The 22,131-nt window shown below is 42.4% G+C and overlaps 1 protein-coding gene across 1 annotated transcript in view; it reads right to left on the reverse strand.

Moving 5' to 3' along the window:
* The window catches only part of PTPRT (protein tyrosine phosphatase receptor type T), a 560,054-nt gene that overhangs the window by 182,863 nt on the left and 355,060 nt on the right, over positions 1-22,131 (reverse strand). Inside the window, exons 10-11 of the mRNA XM_054980796.1 lie at positions 11,724-11,997; positions 3,009-3,045 (exon numbers count right to left, since the gene is read on the reverse strand). Coding sequence (XP_054836771.1) covers positions 3,009-3,045; positions 11,724-11,997 — 311 coding nt within the window. The remainder of the gene's footprint in view (positions 1-3,008; positions 3,046-11,723; positions 11,998-22,131) is intronic.

Consider the following 22,131-nt stretch of genomic DNA (forward strand, 5'->3'; position numbering starts at 1 on the left):
TTAGTCATGAATAATTCAACTTATGGAAACTATGGCTGCTTCCACACACGTTGGATAATCCACTTTCAATACTTTTTAGTGAACATTTGAAACTGATTTTCCATGTGTGGAACAAAAAATCCACTTCAAAAGGATTGTGAAAGTGCATTGAAAGTGCATTATTCAACGTGTGTGGAAATGGCCTATGAGGAAAAGTCAGCCCGTGGTGATTAATCAGTCCAATGTACTCACCACTATGAGCAAATCTGACTTTTAGTTAAAGTTGAGCAGATTTCCTTTATTGTTCCAGAATATCTCTTTGTACTGGGTTCTACTGCCCCTTAATTCCAGGCAGTATAATTACAGGAATTTCTAAAATGATCTCTGGAATTGGAACCTTTGTCATTTATTGCAGCTTTCAGTTGCTTTGCATCTCTCTCTATCCCACCAAACAATAGATGTGTGCACTGACAAAATACTGTAGAAAATCTGCTTTCCAGGGACCATACATATGGTTATATCAGTATTGCTTTCAACAAGAGTTTTTCTGATGGTCATATTCACTCTTGAATATTAATACCCCCCATCATGATATAACTGAATTGCTTTTCCCCCCACAGTGTGTTATCAATACATGCATATACACCACTAATGGTATGCCCTAGATGTCAACAAAGGTTGGGCTCCCCTCTCCCCATGTCCATAGGACATGGAAGTATCATGAAAAGTACTTCCCAGTATTGATGAGTATGACTGAAATGCATAGTGTACCTGGCTGTATGCACAGTGCCTCTGAAATACGTTTAACACTCTCTGAACATTGTCCACAGTCTTTTAAATGTGTATTATCAATTTGAATGAACTTGGAAGAACATTTTACATTCACATTTAGGAATTAAAGCGGTCAATTTATGATGAACCTTTACAGAGTGAAACAACAGGGAAGGGTGCAAACAATACACTAAAACAAGTGCTACAGTGCAAGGGTAGAAACAAGAAATAAAAATGTCATACTCTCTTTGATTTACAGGAGTGATATATCCAATTTTCAGCACCTCAACCAGGTTCTCTGGTGTTTCACAGCTGCAGTATTGCCTATAATTCAGTCAGGGACTTTTATATCAAATGCAAAAGAATTGTTCTCAGCCAGTGCTTTGTGGTTTTCTTTCTTCTAGTTTTCTACTGCCTTCCCTTTTCATTGGAGGCAGTGGAAGAAAGAACATTATATTCATGTGTTAATAAAACAAGTTGAATCCATAGGGAGATTCTTTTGGTCAACTTTATGTGAGACACAAACTAACAAGGTCTCTAGGAAACATAATTTTCAATTCATTGATGAAGAACACTTTCACTGGCTGAAAAATTACTTATATTAAAGAGATTTTCCTCTAAAAATAAACTGTTATTTACTGAAGATTTCCCACAGTGCTCTTGGTATATTTTTTTCCTGATCTTGGAACATTGTGTAAAGTTATCAAATGGGACCCAAAACTAAGTCTGGGCTGTTTCTGATGTAAGCTACTTGTCCATTACCTGACTGTTTTCTTGTACTTTGCTTGTACCCATTGGAACATTTGCCCTAGATTCTGATGCTGAGGTTATCCTGTGTTGATTTTATGAAGTGTGAAAGTACCCCCAAAAGACAGGCTAACATTTCACATGTGTATTTCACAAGAGGAGGCAGCAGGAAGAATATAACAAATCAGAAAATGGACAAGAGCTGTGAAAGTCACTGTCATGATAAACCGGACTACTGTAACTGAACTATTAATAAGCATGGTTATCCATGCAATGTTTGAATTAAATTCTGACAATACAAAGTTGCTTATGATGCAGTCTTTACCTGTAGGGTTTTTCCTCCCATTTCTGCAATTGTGTTCAAGGATGTTTCCTATGGATGTAGCTTGGGATCAAGCTAGTTGCTGGTATGGGGCCAGTGGATTGGGCTCAAATTAGACAAAGCCAGAAAGCTTTTGTGTCAAGGTCACTGGAGACAACAAGCTTGTTGGTGTTGAGAAGGGGAGGAAGGGGTTTCTCTTCACCACCAAAAAGCCTATGCTAGAGATTATGGGGCCCACACAGACAAAAAGCCAAGTGGGAAAGAGGCTGTAATAAGGAAGGGAACTGGTTGAAACTGAGCAACTTTTCTGGCTGTATCCTACCCAATATCAAGGCAGCATTAAATTGTATGAAATTGTGAAATAACTGGAAGCCATGGTCTATGCATGTTTGAAATCGTGTTTGCCAATCTGAATATGTCATTCTGACTTCCAGTTATTAGGAATATCAATGAAGACTAAGGTTACCAATTCCAGGTTAGGAATCTCTGGGGAGGGCAGGGTCTGGGGAGGGGAAGGATATCATTGCAATATAATGCCACAGACTCCTCCCTCCAAAGCAGCCATTTTCTCCAGGGGTACTGATTTCTGTCATCCGGAGATCAATTGTGATTCTGGGAGATCTTCAAGCCTTACCTGAATGTTGGCAACCCTAGTGAAAACATAAAACTGTGCTAAGGCACTGTATGAAGGCTACAGCAAAGGAAACTAGCAAAAGCAAGTGAGAAAATCTGGTGAAAAAAATGGTCTGTCGTTAACACATGCAGACCAAAACCAAGAAAGATTTGGTAACTGTTTTTGCTTGAATGACCACATGTAGTTTAAATGATAAAAGCTGTTTTCAAAAGAATAACCACACTGGCTTGTTGCAACAGAAAGATTTTGACTTGCATCCCAAGAGTCCTTTCTGCTCATGGAAGGGTGATTTTCATCAATTTACCCCTCCCAATACAGCCCACTGCTTAGACCTCCCTCTTCGCCTCGATATTCCACAGGGACCACTGACACACAGGGGCACAATTTCAGATGATACAGAAGGCTGCCACGGGAGGGAGAAGGGGGAAAGTTGTCAAAGTGTCTTGGGTATCTGAAGGTTTAGATGGTGATTGTATTTTAGATTACAAATGAATCCATTTCCATGTCTACTTCATGCGGAGATAAATAACCAGGAGAAAGAAATCTTCAACATACCTTTTGTTGCCAGTCGGACACAGTTGATTTTGGTCTCCTGCAAATAACAGAATATGAAAGAGCATCAGATGAAATTAATCTTTCCTCTTATGAACCATTCAGGAATTGGCAGTTTTCTAAAACTATAATCAGATAAAGTTAGGCCCTTTCCAGACTATCAGTTTTTTAGCATAACAAATGCACAATTGTTGTTAATTTGTTATAAAGAATACAGCTATCTTTTGCAGGGACACTATCTTCTCAGAATTCAAAATCACAAACTAGAAAAAATACACCTATTATTATTGCAATTGCTATGTGGAACATGACTGTGGGATATAATTGGCATTGACTAATACCTGTTTGATAGACAGTATTGGAGAAATTATGTTATTGAACATAACCACTATTTTATCTGATATATTTAAAATATGTATAAACCTGCCTTACTCCCTGGGAAACTGGGAGGTAACAACAATAATAAAACTAATATATATTACATAATGTAATATATAAGAGAATAAGGGACAGCATGCATTAGATTTACATTAAGTAGCTCAATATTGGAAAGAACCACATTCTCAAAATACATTAATGTGCAAAAATCAGTAACAGGTCTATAGGGACTGCATAAAACTTTCTACCCCCATCCACCCATACCTCTGTGCTATTGTGTTTGTTCACAGTTTAGCATATAACACAAGCAGGTTTACTACTCATACTATCAGATGGAGACATTCATGTCAGGTTCTGTCTTGGGTGTCACCCTGTGAGATGCCAACCCGCCTGACCTGGAGATGGGGATGCCATCAAGGAATATGCAGGTTCCCGCTCTGTGGGCAGAGGAGGAGGTCTACATCACCCTCGCTCCCTCTCATTCCCCTCACAGGCCTGCTCCACCTGACAGAGTCCTGGCTACCTTTCCTCCCCCCTCACCTTCTGCAGCCTGCAGCCTCCAGACTCCTGTCCCTTTCTGTCCTTTATCTTCCGTTCTCTTCCTCCTCTCAGCTTCTCTTGTTCTCTCTCGTTCTCTCCTCAGCTCCACCATCCTCCTACACAACAACCTACCATGCTTTGTGGGTGGATTCTCCTTATATCCTTTCCCCTATTCCCAGCTCCACCTGCCAGCCATGCCCTCCCCTGCACTATAGCCACAGCCTTCGATGTCTCAGGCAGCTACACCTGGGCTTTCTCTACTGGCTGCCTTGATCAGCCACAGCTGTGCTTTCCTGGCTGGCTACCAAGCTTTCCCTGCTGAGTGCCTCAGGTCGCCACACCTAGGATGGCTTTTTACCCAGCTTTTCCTGGTCCTGGCTAATCCCCTCTAGCTTGTCTGGAGGCTGGGGTGTGGTCCTGAGCTGTCTTTGCTGCTGCTTTTCGTCCCCTGCTGGTAAGGTTGCTGGCTGGCTTGCTGCCCTTGCTTTCTGAGCCTTCTCCCTTGGGGCTGTTCCCTCCTTGGTGGTCTTCACTCTCCTGGCCTGACCCTTGGACTTTCCCCCAGAGGGTGGGGCTAGCTGGCTTCTACCTGCACCACCTGACTCTCTGGGGTTTGGGTGCTGCTCTACCCTCCTGAGACTGGGGTGTCTCTCTTTCTCCGTCAGTTGTCAGCCTGGTCTGGTCCTGGGTGTCCATTGGTGTGTCTAGGTAGCTGTTCCCCAGCTGCCTCCCATCCCCTTCTTCTGTCAAGTCCGGGGGCTGGGCCCCAGACTCCAGACAATTCAAACAACGTATCTACTGTTGTCTTGCTATATTCCACAGTACTAGAGCTCACCAGAATATTGATGATGACCTTGCCAGGACTGGAACCAGGAAAGGCAAGGGAATTCACAATCTAGAGACTGGTCAAGGCCATTTAGACTGATGAAAACATAGCAGACAGGGGTAAAACAGAGTGTTGGATGTGCTTGGAGGTGAAAGGGATCTAGGTAGAGGTTGTTATTGGAGTAGAGAGTGCCCCCAAGTCATAGCTGACTTATGGCAACCCCTGGCAGGGTTTGTCACGGCAAGAGACTAACAGAGGTGGTTTGCCATTGCCTGCCTCTGCAACCCTGGTCTTTGTTGGAGGTATTCCATCCAATTATCAACCAAGGCCAACCCTGCTTAGCTTCTGAGATCTGATGAGATCAGGCTCACCTGGGTTATCCAGCTCAGGGTGGACTATCCAAGTCAGGATGGAGGTTGTTATTAGGATGGAAATATCAGTAAGAATACACAATATGCACATACTATTGGAGTGGCAAAAAGCATGTGAGAGGTTCCATTGATGTATATATTAATAAAGGTTGCATCTAAGAAGAGTTGTACTTTGTGCTTTCTACTGTTCAGAGCTTGTTGAATGTTCACCGCCACCACCTTTCTTCCAATGTTCCCCTTCCTTTGCTTATAAGCAATACATCCTGAACAGGGCAGGCAGGTTTCCCAGTACAGTGGAAGCCCTCCTGCCCTGGGCTCCATCATTCCTGTTGCTACTTTGTAGAGCACTAGGAGCAAAACTGGGGGTGGTGGGTGGGGAACATAAACTGATGCTGTAACATCAATTCCAGTTCATATCCAGAAGTGATGTCCTGCATGTATATACACTATTACATTGTTTATTGAAGTGTCTTTGAAATTGACTGTACTGACTCACACTGCGTAATCTGCCTTGTGTCTCAGTGAGAAAGGCATACTATAAACTACATAAACAAACAAATAAATAAAAAAAAACAAGAGTTCTTCTAGAAAGTTTAGGAGCACCAACCATGGGAAACCTTGTCCCCAACATTCCATGGAATAGCACAGATCTTGTATGTATCATTCTTATTGCCTGAGGTTTATGGTAACTTCCATTGTCTCCTGAACCAGATAACTGATCCAGAAGGCATTGAAATTACAATTAAGAGAGTCAACATAGTATAGTGGTTAAAGTGCTGGTCTAAGATCTGAGAGACCAACTTCAAATTGCCTCTCCGCCATGAAAGCTCACTGGGAGACCCTGGGCCAGTCACTGTCACCCTACCTCACAAGGCTGTTGTTGTGAGGATGAATTGGAAGAGAAGAGAATGATGTAAGTTGCTTTGGGTCCCCATTTGAGAGAAAAGTGGGGGTATAAATAGCCAAAAAAAAGTCTCAGCATCCCAGTGACCTTGTCTTAAAGAAGTTTAATTCTGCTACCATGGGACAGCCCTATGGCTGGAACAAGGGATGGGATTTGTGTATACAAGGCACGTACTGGAAATGAGGACAAAATTTCCACCTCAACTATATTTGCTTACTTTATTTGTTACTTCTCTTAAATGCAGGTAATACATGTTGAAGAAGAGCAACCCTGACTGATGAACATTGGAGAAGAATATGGTTAGAAATTCCAAGTTTTATAATCTATGGCAGCTGTGTCTTCCTGTTCCACTACCATTACATCTTCCTTAGACTTCACTTACCTAATAATTTTCCTGCTTACTTCATCTAGGCTTCCCTATGGAATGTCCTTATTTCAACCATGGTAGCTAAATTCAATTAAATAAGCCTTAGATGTGGAGAGGAGGTGTGAGCTGAAGAGCCTGTGACATTCCCTGTAGTCTTGGACAACTGGCCTCTTAGATTTCTGACCAGCCCTAAGTAGGGATTCCATTCTCCAGAGGGGGCAGGGGATCCCCTGATCCTACCAGTTACTTGGCTGGCACGGGGAAAGGTGGGCAACAGGCTTCCCAAGCATGCTTTCAGGGGCCGGCATAATGACATCACTGACACAATCATTCCGCCCCACGAGCACTCCTGTGCTTCGCAGCAGGCTGATTTGAGGCCCAAATTGGCATGCAGCGAAGCATGCACATGCTCCCCAGCCTTACGTGATGAAGTTATGTAATTGTGCCAGCACGGGGCCAAGCACACACCGCACTTGCGTGATGAGCGTCCTGGAGTGCCAGGAAGGTAGGTGCAGGGTCCCCCTTCTCGCCAGGATGGTAAGGGAACTGGCATGGTCCTAGCTCTAAGATGTTTTTGTCTTCTTTTTTGTACATTTACATTGTCTTTTATCTGATTGCATTTTTATTGTTGTAAGCTTTGGATCCTGCTGGTGAGAAAAACAGCCAATAAATGTACTAGCGTTATATATACTAATTATTAGTATATACTTCCTGTCCAAACAATTAACAAGAAGCTTGGTCCCAGCTCTGTTTGAGCAATGGAAACCGTGACTACCACTGCTTCCTTGGGAAGAAAATATGACATTACTAGACAGGAAGTAGACCGACAAACAAAATTAATGTATGTTACCATAAAGGAAAAAAGGTCTCAAGAGAAATGCTCAAAAATGTAACAATACACAACAATTAGCAAAGTGAAAAAGAAAAGCCAGCTTAGAACTGACACTGATCAAAGTTCTCATCAGCCAAAGAAGCAATTCTGATTGTTCAAGGTCTGTTATTCTTACTTTAGGGCTACACAGTCAAAATCCACTCATTATATCGGAAGAAGTGGGTCTTAGTCTACGGAAGTTTATGATGGAATCTAATTTTGTTAATCTTTAAAGTGACACAAGACTCTTACTTTTTTTTTTTTGGTATGTATTAATGTCAGAGAGATACCAGTGCTACTTTTGGCATCAAAAATAAATAGTGGTTTGTGGCACCTTAAAGACTAAGAAAATGTTATTCCAGAATAAAATTCCATGCACTAGAGCCAAATTCTTCTGATGCAATTTAGTAGTTGTTCACTATGAAATCTAGGTAGGGGTTTCAAAACAAAAAAGAAAGATGGTATGAAATGCAAGAATTACAGGGTGAAATTTTATGAAAAATTCAAATCTAATTAAAATACAGAGGCCATTCATTGTACGCTAAACTAATCAACACCTATAACAAGTAAGAAATTCAAGTTTTTGTTCAAGCTAAACTTGCCAGCCTCCAAGTGGTGGCTGGAGATCTCCAACATCTCCAGGTGACAGAGATCAGTTTCCCTAGAGAGTCCCCTTTAGACAGTGGACTCTGTGGCATTATACCCTGATGAAGCCCCTCCATTCTGCAAACCCCACTCTCTCCATGGTCCACTCCCAAAAGCTCCAGGAATTTCCCATCCTGGAGCTGACAACCCCAGTTCAAGCTGTGGGATGGGTTACATAGCACCACACAAAATGACTACATATGAAGGATCAACTCATTTCATCCTAAAAAAAAGTGGGCTTTAGCCCATGAAAACTTATTCTAGAACACAATTTTGTTAGTCTTTAAGGTACCACAAGGCTCTAGGTTTGTGTGTGGTATCAGTTTAGTATTCCTAATTTCCACAGGACCAAGAACTGATTGTTCCCTCCCAGAAGTGAAAAGCTTGGCTTGGGCCTTTGTTTGGTTGTTTTTCCTTCACAGCCAACTGTGATATGTTTCAGTTAAGCATCTGGCTTTGGGTACGCCCACAGAGCAAAATTCACACTATTCAGAAACAGGTGCCGGATACAAGAAAGCCAAAGAGTATTCTTCATCACACATATTCTATTTAGACCCTCTTCTGGGAGAAGCACAGATACTCCGAGTCCAGCTCCCTTGTGACAGCCCACAGACAAAAACTCAAATGAGCGTCTATCTTACCCTAAAACATACACAAAACCAAATATAACACTGCACAACAGAAGGCAGTGAGGCTCATGATCTAATTCAGCTGCAATTTACAACACTTGTTTTATAACTGGCTATTAATTATGTGCAGTTTTTTCAATGCAACAATCACAGCTAATGGTAGCAGAGATTATGAACACATGGGAAAGCGTTCACACTGCTGCAAAGAGAGAAGCCGTAACAATGCAAACAAAATCCTTCAGTATTGTTTCTTCTTCTTAGCTTTCCAATTGTTTGCAGTAAATACATTTCAAAGCAAATTTTAGCAAAGTTTTAGGTTAAAATATAAATGGGTATAAAGAGAAAGTTTCTATTACTAGGTTTCTTTAGCTATAAAGTTGAGATTATAAACTCTCAAAAATAGATGCCCAATTATTACCTGATTATCTTATCCAATTATTATCAGGCACTTTGTATGAAAGTTATATTTATGGAGTTCATTGCATGAGATTATCCCACTAAGGAAGGCCTTAGGTCAAAATGCATTTGGTTCTATATATATGGTAATAAATACAGAATAATACCTGTATATTTGGAAACTGTTAATTTTATATACAATGGCATGGTACCAATATGTAGAACCATACTGCTAATGTTTTAACTACATTTTTTGTATTATTTACTTGAGTAATCCAGATTGGATTACTGTAATATGCTCTATGCAGGGCTTCTCCTGAGTCTGACCTAGAAATTGCAGTGAGTCCAGAATGCTGCTGTGTGTGATGGGTATACCATACAGGGCACACATAACTCCAGCTTTGCAGCAGCTACACTGGCTCCCCATGGAGTTCCAGGTCAGATCCAAAGTGTTGGTTTTAACCTATAAAGCCCTATTAACAGCATATCTGAGGGACCGCCTCTCCCCATATATACCCAAGAGGGTGCTGAGATCTGCAGGTAAACACCTACTGGTGGTCCTTGGCCCCAGGGAGGCTTGACTGGCCTCGACCAGGGCCAGGGTGTTTTTGGTCCTGGCCCCAACCTGGTAGAACTCTTTGTTGGAAGACACTTGGGCCCACCATGATCTTCTATCCTTACAGCAGGCCTACAAGACAGATGTTCCTCCGGGCATTTGGTTGAGGCCAATGCTAAATCCACTAAATGAGTCTCTTTGCTGGTCTCCTATCTGTGGGAGGGTACACAGTCACCTCCCCTCCCCCCAATATATGAGCAGCCGCAGGATACTAACCCATACCTTCACCCTCTTTATAGAGGATGAGCAGGTGAATTGCTGAAATGCTGCATGTAAGGTTTGTGATTTTGTTTTTGTTGTAACCTGCCCTGAGCCCGCTTGCAAGGAGGGCAGGCTATAAATTAAATTATATCAAATCAAATTAAATATAATAATAACAATAACAACAACAATAACAACAACAACAACAATAATAAATCAAATCCAGTTTTCCTTATGATACATGCTGCATATAGCTCAAACAGATAGGACAATAATGCGGTACTCCCGGCTGCCACACAGTGGCTTGAGCTGGGGACAGTTCTTTGCCACTTCGGAGGGAGAAGCAGGCAGAGGCATCTCGCAGGCATATGGGGATATGGCTGGGTGGGTGGGTTGAGACAAAGCCTTCAGAAGATGGCTCTGCCCTCCCTACTGGCAGTTGCTTGGCATGCTCGGCCCACCCACCTCACCCTGTAGTAGTGCAGGATTAGCCGGCTGCTGTTCCCAGAGCCAAGTAGGAATTTTTTCTCCTCTCCCCATATTGGCTAGGTGGGAGTGGTGGTTTTTTGCCTACAGAGGTTTGAGGTAATTGGCAATCGTGGTGCATCGTTGTAAGTCACTGGCAGGAGAGAGTTTGGGGATAGGGAGCGAGTCAGTGAGCACCCCTTGGCAATTCCCCATTGGTGGGGAAATGGGGTCTACCAGGAGCGGATGGTATGCTCATGACAGCTACCACCACCTGGAGACTGCCTGCGGTGAACCCCATGTGTAAGTCCTTCCCTCATGCTGTACGGCTGAGGCTTTAGGAGCTTGAAGGGGGGAACCATTTTGCCTGGCTGGCTGGGGAAAAGCCATTATATGGATGGCTCCCACCCGGGGCTTTGGGGCTCACCCAGACAGGTCAAGGCGGTGGTCCGGGGGTGACCCTGTGGCTTGCCCTGTACTGCTAGTTTGCCCTTGACGTATGTAATGGTTGATGTTATATTAATAAAGTGGCCCTTTAGTTCCAACTCTGCCTCTTCATTCTGGCTGGGGTGGCAATATGTATCCTTGTCTGACTCCTTTGCCAATTGATAATCATTCTGTTTCCCCATAGTTTATCCTAACAGTAGCCTTTTGTCCAGAGTACATACAGGTTGCACATAAAAATAATCAGATGTTGTGGCACGCCCATTTGTTTTAAATCCATCCATTACTTTTCATGATCCAAACAGGTGAAGAAAGCTCAACACAAAAGTCAAGTTTTCTTATTAGTGCTCTTTCTAAGATCAGCTATAGATTAATCTATATTCCGCTCCATACATTTATAAGAGCTTTTTAAATCTATCCTTTCTACTTGTTCTTTAATATAAGGTAGTGGGTCTTGCATTCAAACCACACTCTAACATAAAATCAGCTCTCAGTCATATTCTCTTTAATTTAATTTATCTGGATCAATGGCAGGGCCTCACGTGCCCCAAATACCTTTGAAAATGAATTCATATTGAAGAAAAATACAAACTTAGATTCAGATCAAATTACAGTGTGGCTCAAAAGAGCAGGAAGCAAATAAAGTACACCACCACAAAGAAATCGATACTTTTTAATGATATACTCCACTGACTCAACCAAACAAGTACCAGATGCCAGAGGAATTCCCACTAAATCACAGTGTGACCAAGGTTACAAGCAGAAAACTTGCTCATCATCTAATTTCTCATCAGAAATACAGACTCACATTTTTTTAAGTCTGTGCAACTATATTATTCTTGTGAACCGCTCACAAATATGAAGTGGCTGGCATATTGTCCTTAGTCCTAAAGCTATTTTAAAATAGCTTAAATATTGAGAAATGCTAATACATGTTCTTAAAACTCAGGAGCATTACCTCTTATCAAAATTATGGGATGAACGATATCCTTCTCAAGATAGGGTATGGATCACAATTACAATAGTAACTAACCGAGCAAGCAAGTCTTCATTGTTAACACTTACCCCATTTGCTTTACTGAGAGCCTGAAAGTAAATGCTGTAACTTTTCAGTGGTGAAAGTGGAGCATTCCAATAGCCATTGTAAGTTTTGTTGTCTCCCACTGTGAAGGGCTGGGTGATGGGCAAGTTGACTGGCTTTAACTCAGCTGCAAAGTAATGGGGGGAGTCAAGAGTAGATGCATTTTTGTAGCTCACTGGAATAGAGAAGCATTCGATGATATCTGCTGCTCTTCGAGACTTCTGTGGCCTCTCTTCTTTCACAACAAGCTGATAAACACTGAAAGAGAAAGAAAAAGTTTCAACAGGATGAAGATGAACTGAGCATGCAAATAAAGCAACAGCTGTATCAAAAGAAATGAATTTATTTATTTATGTCATTTATAGTCTACCTTTCTCAGTGAGACTCAAGGCAGGTTACACTGTATGAGATTAGCAGAATCAGTATCAAGGACATTTCCATATACTGTAACGTCAAGGTCATTTCCATAAACAATGCCATAGGGAAAATAAATATAAGTTTACAAAGACAGAGCATTAGCAAGAATCCAATACAGAGTTGAAGAAATGCTGAAACAGAACATAATCAATTCTAGGACTGACATTAGACAACATAAAGCACAGGTAGAACACTGGATTACAAATTTAAAGCAACAGAAATATGTAAAGCAACATAGTGAAGAAGTCTATGGTCCCTAACTCATAAGTGAAGCATCTGAGACCATCTCCCTATAATACAACCCTCCTATCTGAGTAAAAAGCCTTTTTGAATAATTTACTTTTGCATTATTTGCAGAAAACCAGGAGAGTGGGGGCTCTCCTAACCTCCTCAGGCAGCTTGTTCCACAGGGTAGGGACCACCACAGAGAAAACCCATGTACAAGTTGCTGTTGATTTTGACCATGTGCAGGCTGGCACCTGCAGGAGACCCTGTTCAGATGAGCAAAGCTGCTGTAGAGGGATATAGGGAGGGAGGTGATCCTGTAGGTATGCTGGACCAAGGTCGTGAAGAGCTTTGTATGAAATAACCAATACCTTGAACTAAGCACAGTAACTGATAGGTAGCTGATGGAGTGACTGTAGGAATGTGAGTGACGTTCATGCTCCTGCTCACTCCTGATTAGACATGGGCCCGATCCAAAAAAAAATTCCAATTCAGCCGTTCGTGGATCTGGGCTGCTGCCGAACGCAGACCACCGATTCTAAACGATCAACTCTCATTTCCGGTCCGCAATTGGGAAGGCCAGCGCCCAGGGCAACTGTAGTCAGGCTCTTGCACACGCGTGCGCACGTGCGCTCCTGAGTCGCCCCCGCCCATGCAGCCAGCAGGCTGTCACGGTGCGCTGCGGAGCTGGCAGAAGCGCGAGTGGCTCGGAGGCTGCCCGCGCCATTCACCTGCCCCGCAAGACAAGGGGCAGCCGGCTTGCCCACGCGCCCCTTGTCCTGGGGAAAGGCAAATGGCGCAGGTGGCCTCCCAGCCACCCGCACTGCCTTTTGCCTTTTGCCTTTCCCCAGGACAAGGGGCGGCCGGCTTGCCCACGCGCCCCTTGTCCTGGGGAAAGGCGAACGCCGCAGGCGGCCTCCCAGCCACCCGCACTGCCTTTTGCCTTTTGCCTTTCCCCAGGACAAGGGGCGGCCGGCTTGCCCACACACCCCTTGTCCTGGGGAAAGGCAAACGGCGCAGGTGGCCTCCCAGCCACCCGCACTGCCTTTTGCCTTTCCCCAGGACAAGGGGCGGCCGGCTTGCCCACACGCCCCTTGTCCTGGGGAAAGGCAAATGGCGCAGGCGGCCTCCCAGCCTCCCATGCTGCCTTTTGCCTTTCCTTTGTGCCCACCCCCTTCCCCCTCCGTCCCCTGGGTTGCTGCTCCGTGGTTGGAAGGAAGCCTGCTAATCAAGGAAAGCTGGGCTTCCATTCGTGTTGCGAGGGCGACAGAAGGAGGGCAAACACAGCTCATTTCCCTGACTCCGTTGCCCCGGGAATAAATTACTAGCGCCAAAGTGTCTGCAATTCCAAACAGAAACTGACCCATCCGATCAAGTCCCGAACAAGCAAACTCCCGACTGCTGGATCGTTTGCCTTGGACAGAACCGATTAGCTGAGTCACGATGGTGAAAACGCCAAAATCGGGGGGGGGGGGTTGAAATCGTAATTCAGATCATGCCCATCTCTACTCCTGATAACAGTCAAGTCGCAGCATTTTGCCTCAATTGGAGTCTCCTAGTTAACTTAGATGGGAGACCAATGTATAGTGCATTACAATAGTCAAGCCTTGATGTTACCATAGCATGGATCCAGGTGGTCAGGTCATTTGTGCTGAGGTAAGAAGCTATCTTCCAGGCTAGAGTGAAGTTGTAGAAAGCATTTTTTGTGGCTGCCTTAACTTGTTTTCTAGTAATAACGCTGGATCCAGTATAACCCCTAGGCTATTAACCGAGTCTGCAAGGGTCAGACAAACTCCATTGAAAGTGGAGAGTGCAATGTCCTTCAAGATCTCTGCCTTCCCAACAAGCATCACTTCAGTCTTGTCTGGGTTCAATTTCAATTTGTTCTTTTTCAGCCATTTCACCATGGCTGTCAGGCAGTAATCTAAGATTTCTACTTCATCCTGTGGGGACCTGGATAGCGAGACCCAGAGTTGGATGTCATCTGCATATTGATGACACCCCACTCCATAGCTATGAATTTCTCCTAAAGGCTTTATGTAGAGGTTGAATTATATGGGAGATAATGTTGCAGCCTGCGGAACTCCACAAGGTACTTCCCATTCTGGAGACAGCTGATCTCCAACAGCAACCCTTTGAGTCTGTTCCATGAAAAACAATTTAAACAAGTCCAGGGCACATCCTCTGATGCCCACTTCTGTTTCTAAATGCCTCAACAGGATGGCATGGTCTACTGTGTCAAAGGCTGCAGATAGATTCATGAGGAGCAATACGGAGGCATGGCCTTTGTTTATATTCAGATGGAGTTCATCCACTAATGCTACTAGTGCTGTCTCTGTCCCATGCCCTGGCCTGAATCCAGAATGGAAAGGGTCCAGAGCACTAGAGTTATCCAAGATCTGGAGTTGGTCAGCTACTGCTTTCTCAATCACTTTGCTTTACCCAAGTAACTCCCAAGAGGCAGTGATCATGTGAAAGCATTTACTTCCAATTAGAGTAGATGGAGTGACTTTACAATTTAGTACTGAGTGTGGGCACCATGTGCGAAAGTATTCTTTTATTACTGTTACACTTTAAAAATGTTAAAAGTGATGGGGGGCATAACAAATTACTTGCTCTTCAAGAATGCACATGACATTTTGGCAGCCATTAGTATTCAAGGTGTCACTCATAATTAGAAGAAAAACATTTTTAATGAAAGTTTTAATGCCTGTATTATCTAAATTCTTTCTTTAAGCAATTGTTATCTGTACACAGGACCTGGGAGGAAAGTCAGTGCTTCTCTGCACAGGAACAGTCATAGCAATTACCCCTGATTCAGATTACCTGTTCATGTATAACACAATCTGCCCAATGAATGTTCTGTGATTATGATGCAAGACAAAATGAACAGCCATTTTACCAGATCCCCCCTCCTTACTGCAGCCCACCATGTCAGATAGCTTTTTATCCCCAGCGATCCCCCAGCCCCATTGAAGTCTCTCTGTCATGGGGGGCGAAGATTGTGAAGACCTGCTTTCACGATCATCTTATGCTCACTTGCATTTACTGTCTCATTAACAACAAACCAAAAACAATGGTTGTTGTGGGTTTTCCGGGCTGTATTGCTGTGGTCTTGGCATTGTAGTTCCTGACGTTTCGCCAGCAGCTGTGGCTGGCATCTTCAGAGGTGTAGCACCAAAAGACAGAGATCTCTCAGTGTCACAGTGACGCTGAGAGATCTCTGTCTTTTGGTGCTACACCTCTGAAGATGCCAGCCACAGCTGCTGGCGAAACGTCAGGAACTACAATGCCAAGACCACAGCAATACAGCCCGGAAAACCCATAACAACCATTGTTCTCCGGCCGTGAAAGCCTTCGACAATACATCAAACCAAAAACAAGTTTCAAATTTGCTTTTAGGTGATTCATGTGAAATATTACATCAGATAGGTATAGCTGATCCATGACTTCCATCCTGAGAAAGAGCTTGGAAAGCTGTAAAAACTGCAAACATTCACTAACAAGTATAGGTTCACTGTTACATTATTCCTATATACATACAGTTCAGCACTTTAAATGTGTTGTTGCCCCGCTCTCATACCATCAGCTTAAAGAGCTATTCAGAAAAAGTATGGTCATATTTATCCATGGAAAATATCAATTTAAAAATTCAGATGCTGAAATGAAATGACTCACAAGGGCAACCAGTACCAGATTTGTTAGTGTTTGTAACCTGGATCTCCTTTTTGTCTATATCAGTGTTTAATATATCTGATATCGTCATAGGGATATCAGCCCCAGTTTGGGAAATTAATGAAGATTTTGGGGGTGGAGTTCGGGCATGGCGGAGGTTGGGTAGGGGAGGAACCTCAGCAGGGTATAATGTCATAGAGCTCATTCCCCAAAGCAACCATTTCCTCCACAGAAACTGACCTCTGCCACCTGGAGATTAATTATGATTCCAGGAGATGCTGCCACCTGGAGGTTGGCAAACCTATGTCTTCATCTTGGTGTTAATAAGTGCCAAATGCTGGCTCCATGTAGGTCTTCAGTTTAACAAAAATGTGTGTAACGTTTAGATACAGGGTATTTTGTTCTTGCTGTCACCTAAAGCTTCTAAGTTTGGCATTGCAACAACGAAGACAGACATACTTGCGTCTTTACACTAGTCACCCATTTGACAAAAAGAAGGGTATCATGGCAAGCCACTTCACTTCACATCCAATTATTCATATATGCTGCCCTCGCCTGTCTATATGAGGCTGGTTCTTTGTCTTGTTAGACAGGAGAGATCGATGGAAGGCTGAGGAGAAGCCGGCAAGTTATCATTCTAGCAGCTTTCAGAGACTCGTTGTGGCAGAAAGATGGGCCTAAAAGCATTCCTAGCAATGTCTCATCAGCATTACACTGCAGGAAACAATGGAATGGCAGCAAAAGCAAGAAAGAGATTCAAACATCTAACCCACACATTGAGATTAATCACTGCCACTTCTTATGAGTGTGTGGCATATTCTTTTCAAAAGGAGAAAATGGTTGTCTGAGCAAAAACAACAAAAGGAACAGGTTTTTTTTAGAAGCGGTAGATATAAAGCAGAAAACTGAAGTTCACATAGATACATATACTGTATTGCTGGGTATCTCAAGCCCTGTGCAAACATTCTGTGCAGGTGCGTGTTGGGGAGGAGGGTCATTCCTTGTTGACCTTGGCTTCTCACTGTGCCCAAGGTCTGCATATTAAAATATGTTCTCCCCACCACATGCAGACACTCAACATGTGCCCTGAAAAATTATCATGCATTCAGAGACTACTCTTATTGAGACTGATAGTCACAGGGGGACCTGACCCCTATCATATCACCCCACAGAGCAACGTTTCAAGTCTTCTTCTAGCCTAAGGAGATTTTATCTAACTTAAGTGGCTCTTCTTTCAATAGAAGAACCACTTAAAATGGAGAATCCTTCAGCTGAAGGAAGGCGCTTTGAAGAAAAGTTGCATCCACAAATCTTCTGGTTAGAGTTGACTTTAAATGCATGAAGGTTAAATAGATCTCCCACTGGCAGCCTTGTTTGCCCACCATCACTCTGATCGACAGTGGGAGAATTACAAAAAAACCAGTTATGTCGGCTACATTGTGATCTCCATGAAAAAAACAGAAGTAGCATAGGGTAGTTCTAGGAGTTGCCAGAAGCTCCATGGCAAAAGAAGAAAAATGTTCTCTCTTTCCATTCTTTCTACCTCATGCAAAATTTTATAAACTTCTATCACATCTCCCCTAAATTGTCTCTTTTCTAAACTGAAAAGCTGCAAAATTTTCAGCCTTTCCTCATAGAGCCAGTTTGGTGTAGTGGTTAAGAGTGGTGGCACTCTAACCTGGAGAACTGGGTTTGATTTCCCACTCCTCCACTTGAAGCCAGCTGGATGACCTTGAGTCAGTCACAGCTCTTCTAAAGCACTCTCAGCCCCACCCACCTCACAGGGTGTTTGTTGTGGGGATAATAATGGCATACTTTGTAAACCACTCTGAGTGGGCATTAAGTTGTCCTGAAGAGCGGTATATAAATCAAATGTTATTATATGTTATTATAGGAAAGGTACTCTAACCTCCTAATCATCTTGGTCATCCCCTTTGGAACTTTTTCCAAATCTGCAATGTCCTTTTTGAGATAGGATGGCTATAACTGTGCACAGTGTTCCAAATGAGACCTCGTCATAGATGGCCTGTACATAATCATACATAGATGAACAATAACCATACTGGACTACTGTAACGCAGGGTACAGAGAGATGCCACTGAAAAAACATTTGGAAATGTAGCTAAGCACAATGTGCCTGATTTAATTTGTGCAGTGCTCACCAGCAGAACGCAATATTTTTCATAATCCCCACAATTTGATACACGTCTTGATAAAGAGGGGCTGTATTCTGCATTTAACAGAGTTGGACAGGTTTTCCACTAGTAAAATGAGTGTGGCTGATTTCAAAATTGTGTTTTGTTTTTGTTTTTTCTTCCTTCAGTTCATCAGAAATGTCTACTACTGGATATAATAGTGCTAAAGATCTAAAAGTACAATTCAGCACATGCTTCAGCAATCTCATTTTGCGTTGTGGTATATGAGAACTCCATCTCCCGAAGGACCAAATTAAAAAAAAAATCATTTATACTCCACCATTCTCCCCAACGGGGGCTCAAAGCAGCTGACATCATTCTCCTCTTCGCCACTGTATCCTCACAACAACCCTGTGAGGTAGATTGCGCTGAGTGTGTGACTGGCCCAAAGTCTCCCAGTGAGCTTCCATGGCAGAGTGGGGATTTGAACGAGATCTCACAGATCCTAGTCCAACAATGTAACCACTACACCACTTATGTAGGTTTCATTATCCCTTAGAGTTATGAAAAACAGATAACATTTGAAGACTGGTATTCTACTGGATCTTAGGAGTAGAGGACTTTTAGCATGATTCTCAACCTGGTTTAATTTGATGATGACTCTAAGATATTGCACAAGATTCCCTTACAGACAAGAAATCAGAGTGGTATTGTGGGAGGCTGCTCATAATGAAATTATATATAATTCTGCATTTTTAAATTAACAATTACCAAGGAACGAAGAAAAATTACTCCCAAAAAGAATGTGCATATCTTCAAAAGGGTTAAATTGGCACATTCGTACAGAAAAAAGAAATTCCAATTAAATAACGTTTAACTAAATGCATCTTGGCTTTCTGTCTCTAAGAAATACTCCAAAAAAAATAATCCTTCAGACTGGACAATTTATTTTGGCTTTGAAAATTAAGCAGTCTGCAGGGCTAGCTCTATGGAACCAAAGTCCTTTTCAAACCAGGGTCTGTATAAACTCTTACATAGTTTTCAAAGGATGGCTTACACATATAAGATATAACTGTATAATTAGCCATGCAGCATTCTTTAAAAATAATAATATAAAGGAATTACATGATAGAGTCCCTAAGAACACATCAAACCAAACAGACTTAAAAGACAAAACTGGTAGAACATGGTTTAGAAACTATTTTAAAAAGTTAAGTTTCTCAGTTGTTCTTCCCTTCTACACACAACTCCCTTTCCTATCCATCGTGATTCTTCTCAAGAGTAAAATTACTTTTTATCAAGAATCAGACAAGAATCTTACAAAGTAAAGGTGGTTGTTACGTAGGTAATCATAAAGAGCACCCCAGTTTCAGGTAGGTTGCCATATTGGTCTGCAAAACAGTAGGATTGGGATCCAGTGGCACCTTAGAGACCAACAAGATTTTCAGGGTGTAAGCTTTTGAGAGTCAAAGCTTCCTTCTTTGGATACAGGGAGGAGAGGAGATCCCTGAGCCTTTATATCCCAACCAGGAAGCAGGATTGATGGACAGAGATAGCTTAATTGGGCAAGGGCAGCTCAGCTGACCCCTCTCTGAAATCAGACTGGCTAGGAGACCTGCCTCTCTTTCTCCCTTGTCTTCTGCTTCACAGGGAACAAAACAAACTACACAGAAAACTGAGAATAAGCCTCCTCCTGACATTTGGATTTTTCCAATAATCATCATATGAAAATTATGAGATTTGGAAAACTATCAGGAAACCTTTGCCATGTCAGATATTGCTGATGCAATCCAAAAAGGGAAAAATTAGTCAATGTATTTGGTTGGTCTGTTTTGCAAACTGTTGCATCCACTGGCAACTGAGTTATCTAGCAACTCAGATGTAACTAAGTTTTATCCTAATGAATTTGCAAAATGGTTGCAATCTTACAAAGCATTCTAACTGCAAATCAGTCCTTCAATTCCTATCAGCTCAGGAACATAGCTTGCCAGACCAAATAAAAACATGCTGTAACCATAGTTCAGGTAATTTGCAAGCTAGTTAGTGAAATACATTGCAAGGTACTAATTATTTTGAAATGAATTGATCAGTGGTAGAATGTATTTTGCACTTATTCTTGAAAAAGAAAAAAAAATCCTTGGACAGCCTTAATTACCAAACTTCTGTTCGCATGTTCATCTATATAGAATGAACATCAGTTGAAAAAGAGCATGGTATCTGCCTGGCTGTGATCTCCACACATTCAAGACTTGTATGCATGTGTAAAGTGCCATCAAGTCACAGCTGACTTATGGCAACCCAATAAGGATTTCAAGGCAAGAGTTAAACAGAGGTGGTTTGCCATTGTCTATCTCTGTGTAGTGACCCTGGATGTCCTTGGTGGTTTGCCATCAAAGTAATAACCAAGGCCACTCCTGCTTAGCTTCAGAATAGCCTGGGCAATCCAGGTCAGGGCCATTCAAGGGTTATACGCATATATATTTGCAGGTCAGCTCCTATCCATGTTTGTATTCATATTTTGGACAAATGGATGCCACAGATCACACATAGGAAGTCTTGAATGTATAGTGGTCGGCCAGTAGGTGAGGCCCCAATGCTCCTCTTGCATTCATTTCTACACGGATGATCGTTTGAGCAAAGCTTCATGATAGTTACACAGTAAGTTCAATAATATCCTTTCTTTAATACACTGCACTATACATGCTCTCTGACTCACTTTTATGCATTAAATTTGACTTGTGTGAAGTGTCAGCAGGCCTTTCATGTTTGTGTATCCCCATATCACAGCCATCTCCATAAACCTGACCTGTCTTGCAACAAAGATTAGACATTAGCCACACTTCCCTTGAGGAATAAGTATGAGCCCTCTCCTTTCAATTCAATGTTATTCTTTGCTGTGAATTAAAGATAATGAATACCTACAGCTATGGCTCCTGTTGTGAGTGAAGCCATGCTCCGCTCTTTGGAGGTGCCTTTTCTCTCCTGAGTGCACCTGTTATCTGTTTGACTTGTAGCACACAGCAAGAAACAAAAGGTGTTAACATCATTTTGTATTAGGCAGAGTAGACCGGGATCTTCTAGTCCTTTTTGGTGCCAAGATCTTCCTTTCAAGGAAAGATTCAAGGGATGCAGGCTTCCGAGGAGAAGAGATTGGGAGCTACTGCATCAAGTCTTCTGCAGCTGTATTATGTTATGATTTATGTGGATCAATACACATGGAAATGTTTCTTTGGACTACATCATACATACAGCTTGCTAAATTATGATCCCATAAATTGCTTTTAACAAGAATCTGGAGCACAGCTCACACTATTATCCTTGAAGAAATTTATGGGGGTGGCACATTTTGACAAACTGTTGTGATTTGTAGCCATCCAAATTCCAGAAGTTACCCCATGTATGCAAAATATTATCTTGGAACTTTGAAGATAAGGAAAAACAGTCTGGCTACAGCCCAGCACTAAATTAAGTGTGCTTAAGCCCGCTGATTTCAATGAGCATGCATAACTCTTTAAGGGATTCTGGCCAACATCTTTTAAAGTAGAAATTATGCACAAACGACCACATTTCCCACTTTGCCAGAAGAAATGTTGCATACCATTAATCCTTTCAGCTTCATTTTTGCTTTCAGCAATTCTGTTTTCCAGTATGTCCTCAAAATGTCATCGGGTTTTTGACATAGTCCGAGAACCAAACTACATGTGATATTACAGTTCTGTGATAGGAACTCCAATGAAATTTGGCACTGAAAAACCACTAGGGGAGAGAAATGTCTGATATTTGGGCTAAACGATCCTCCTCACCCCGTATCATTCTCTCAAGTGAAAATGTACAGGCGCTCATATCACAGGTGTCTTGTTCCTTTATAGGAGCATAAAATGGCTCATAAATACTGTTTGCAGTTGGGGACATGGCACTATGGAGAAGCTAATTCTTTCCT

This window comes from Eublepharis macularius, chromosome 5 (assembly GCF_028583425.1).
Source record: "Eublepharis macularius isolate TG4126 chromosome 5, MPM_Emac_v1.0, whole genome shotgun sequence".
NCBI classification, from domain to species: domain Eukaryota; kingdom Metazoa; phylum Chordata; class Lepidosauria; order Squamata; family Eublepharidae; genus Eublepharis; species Eublepharis macularius.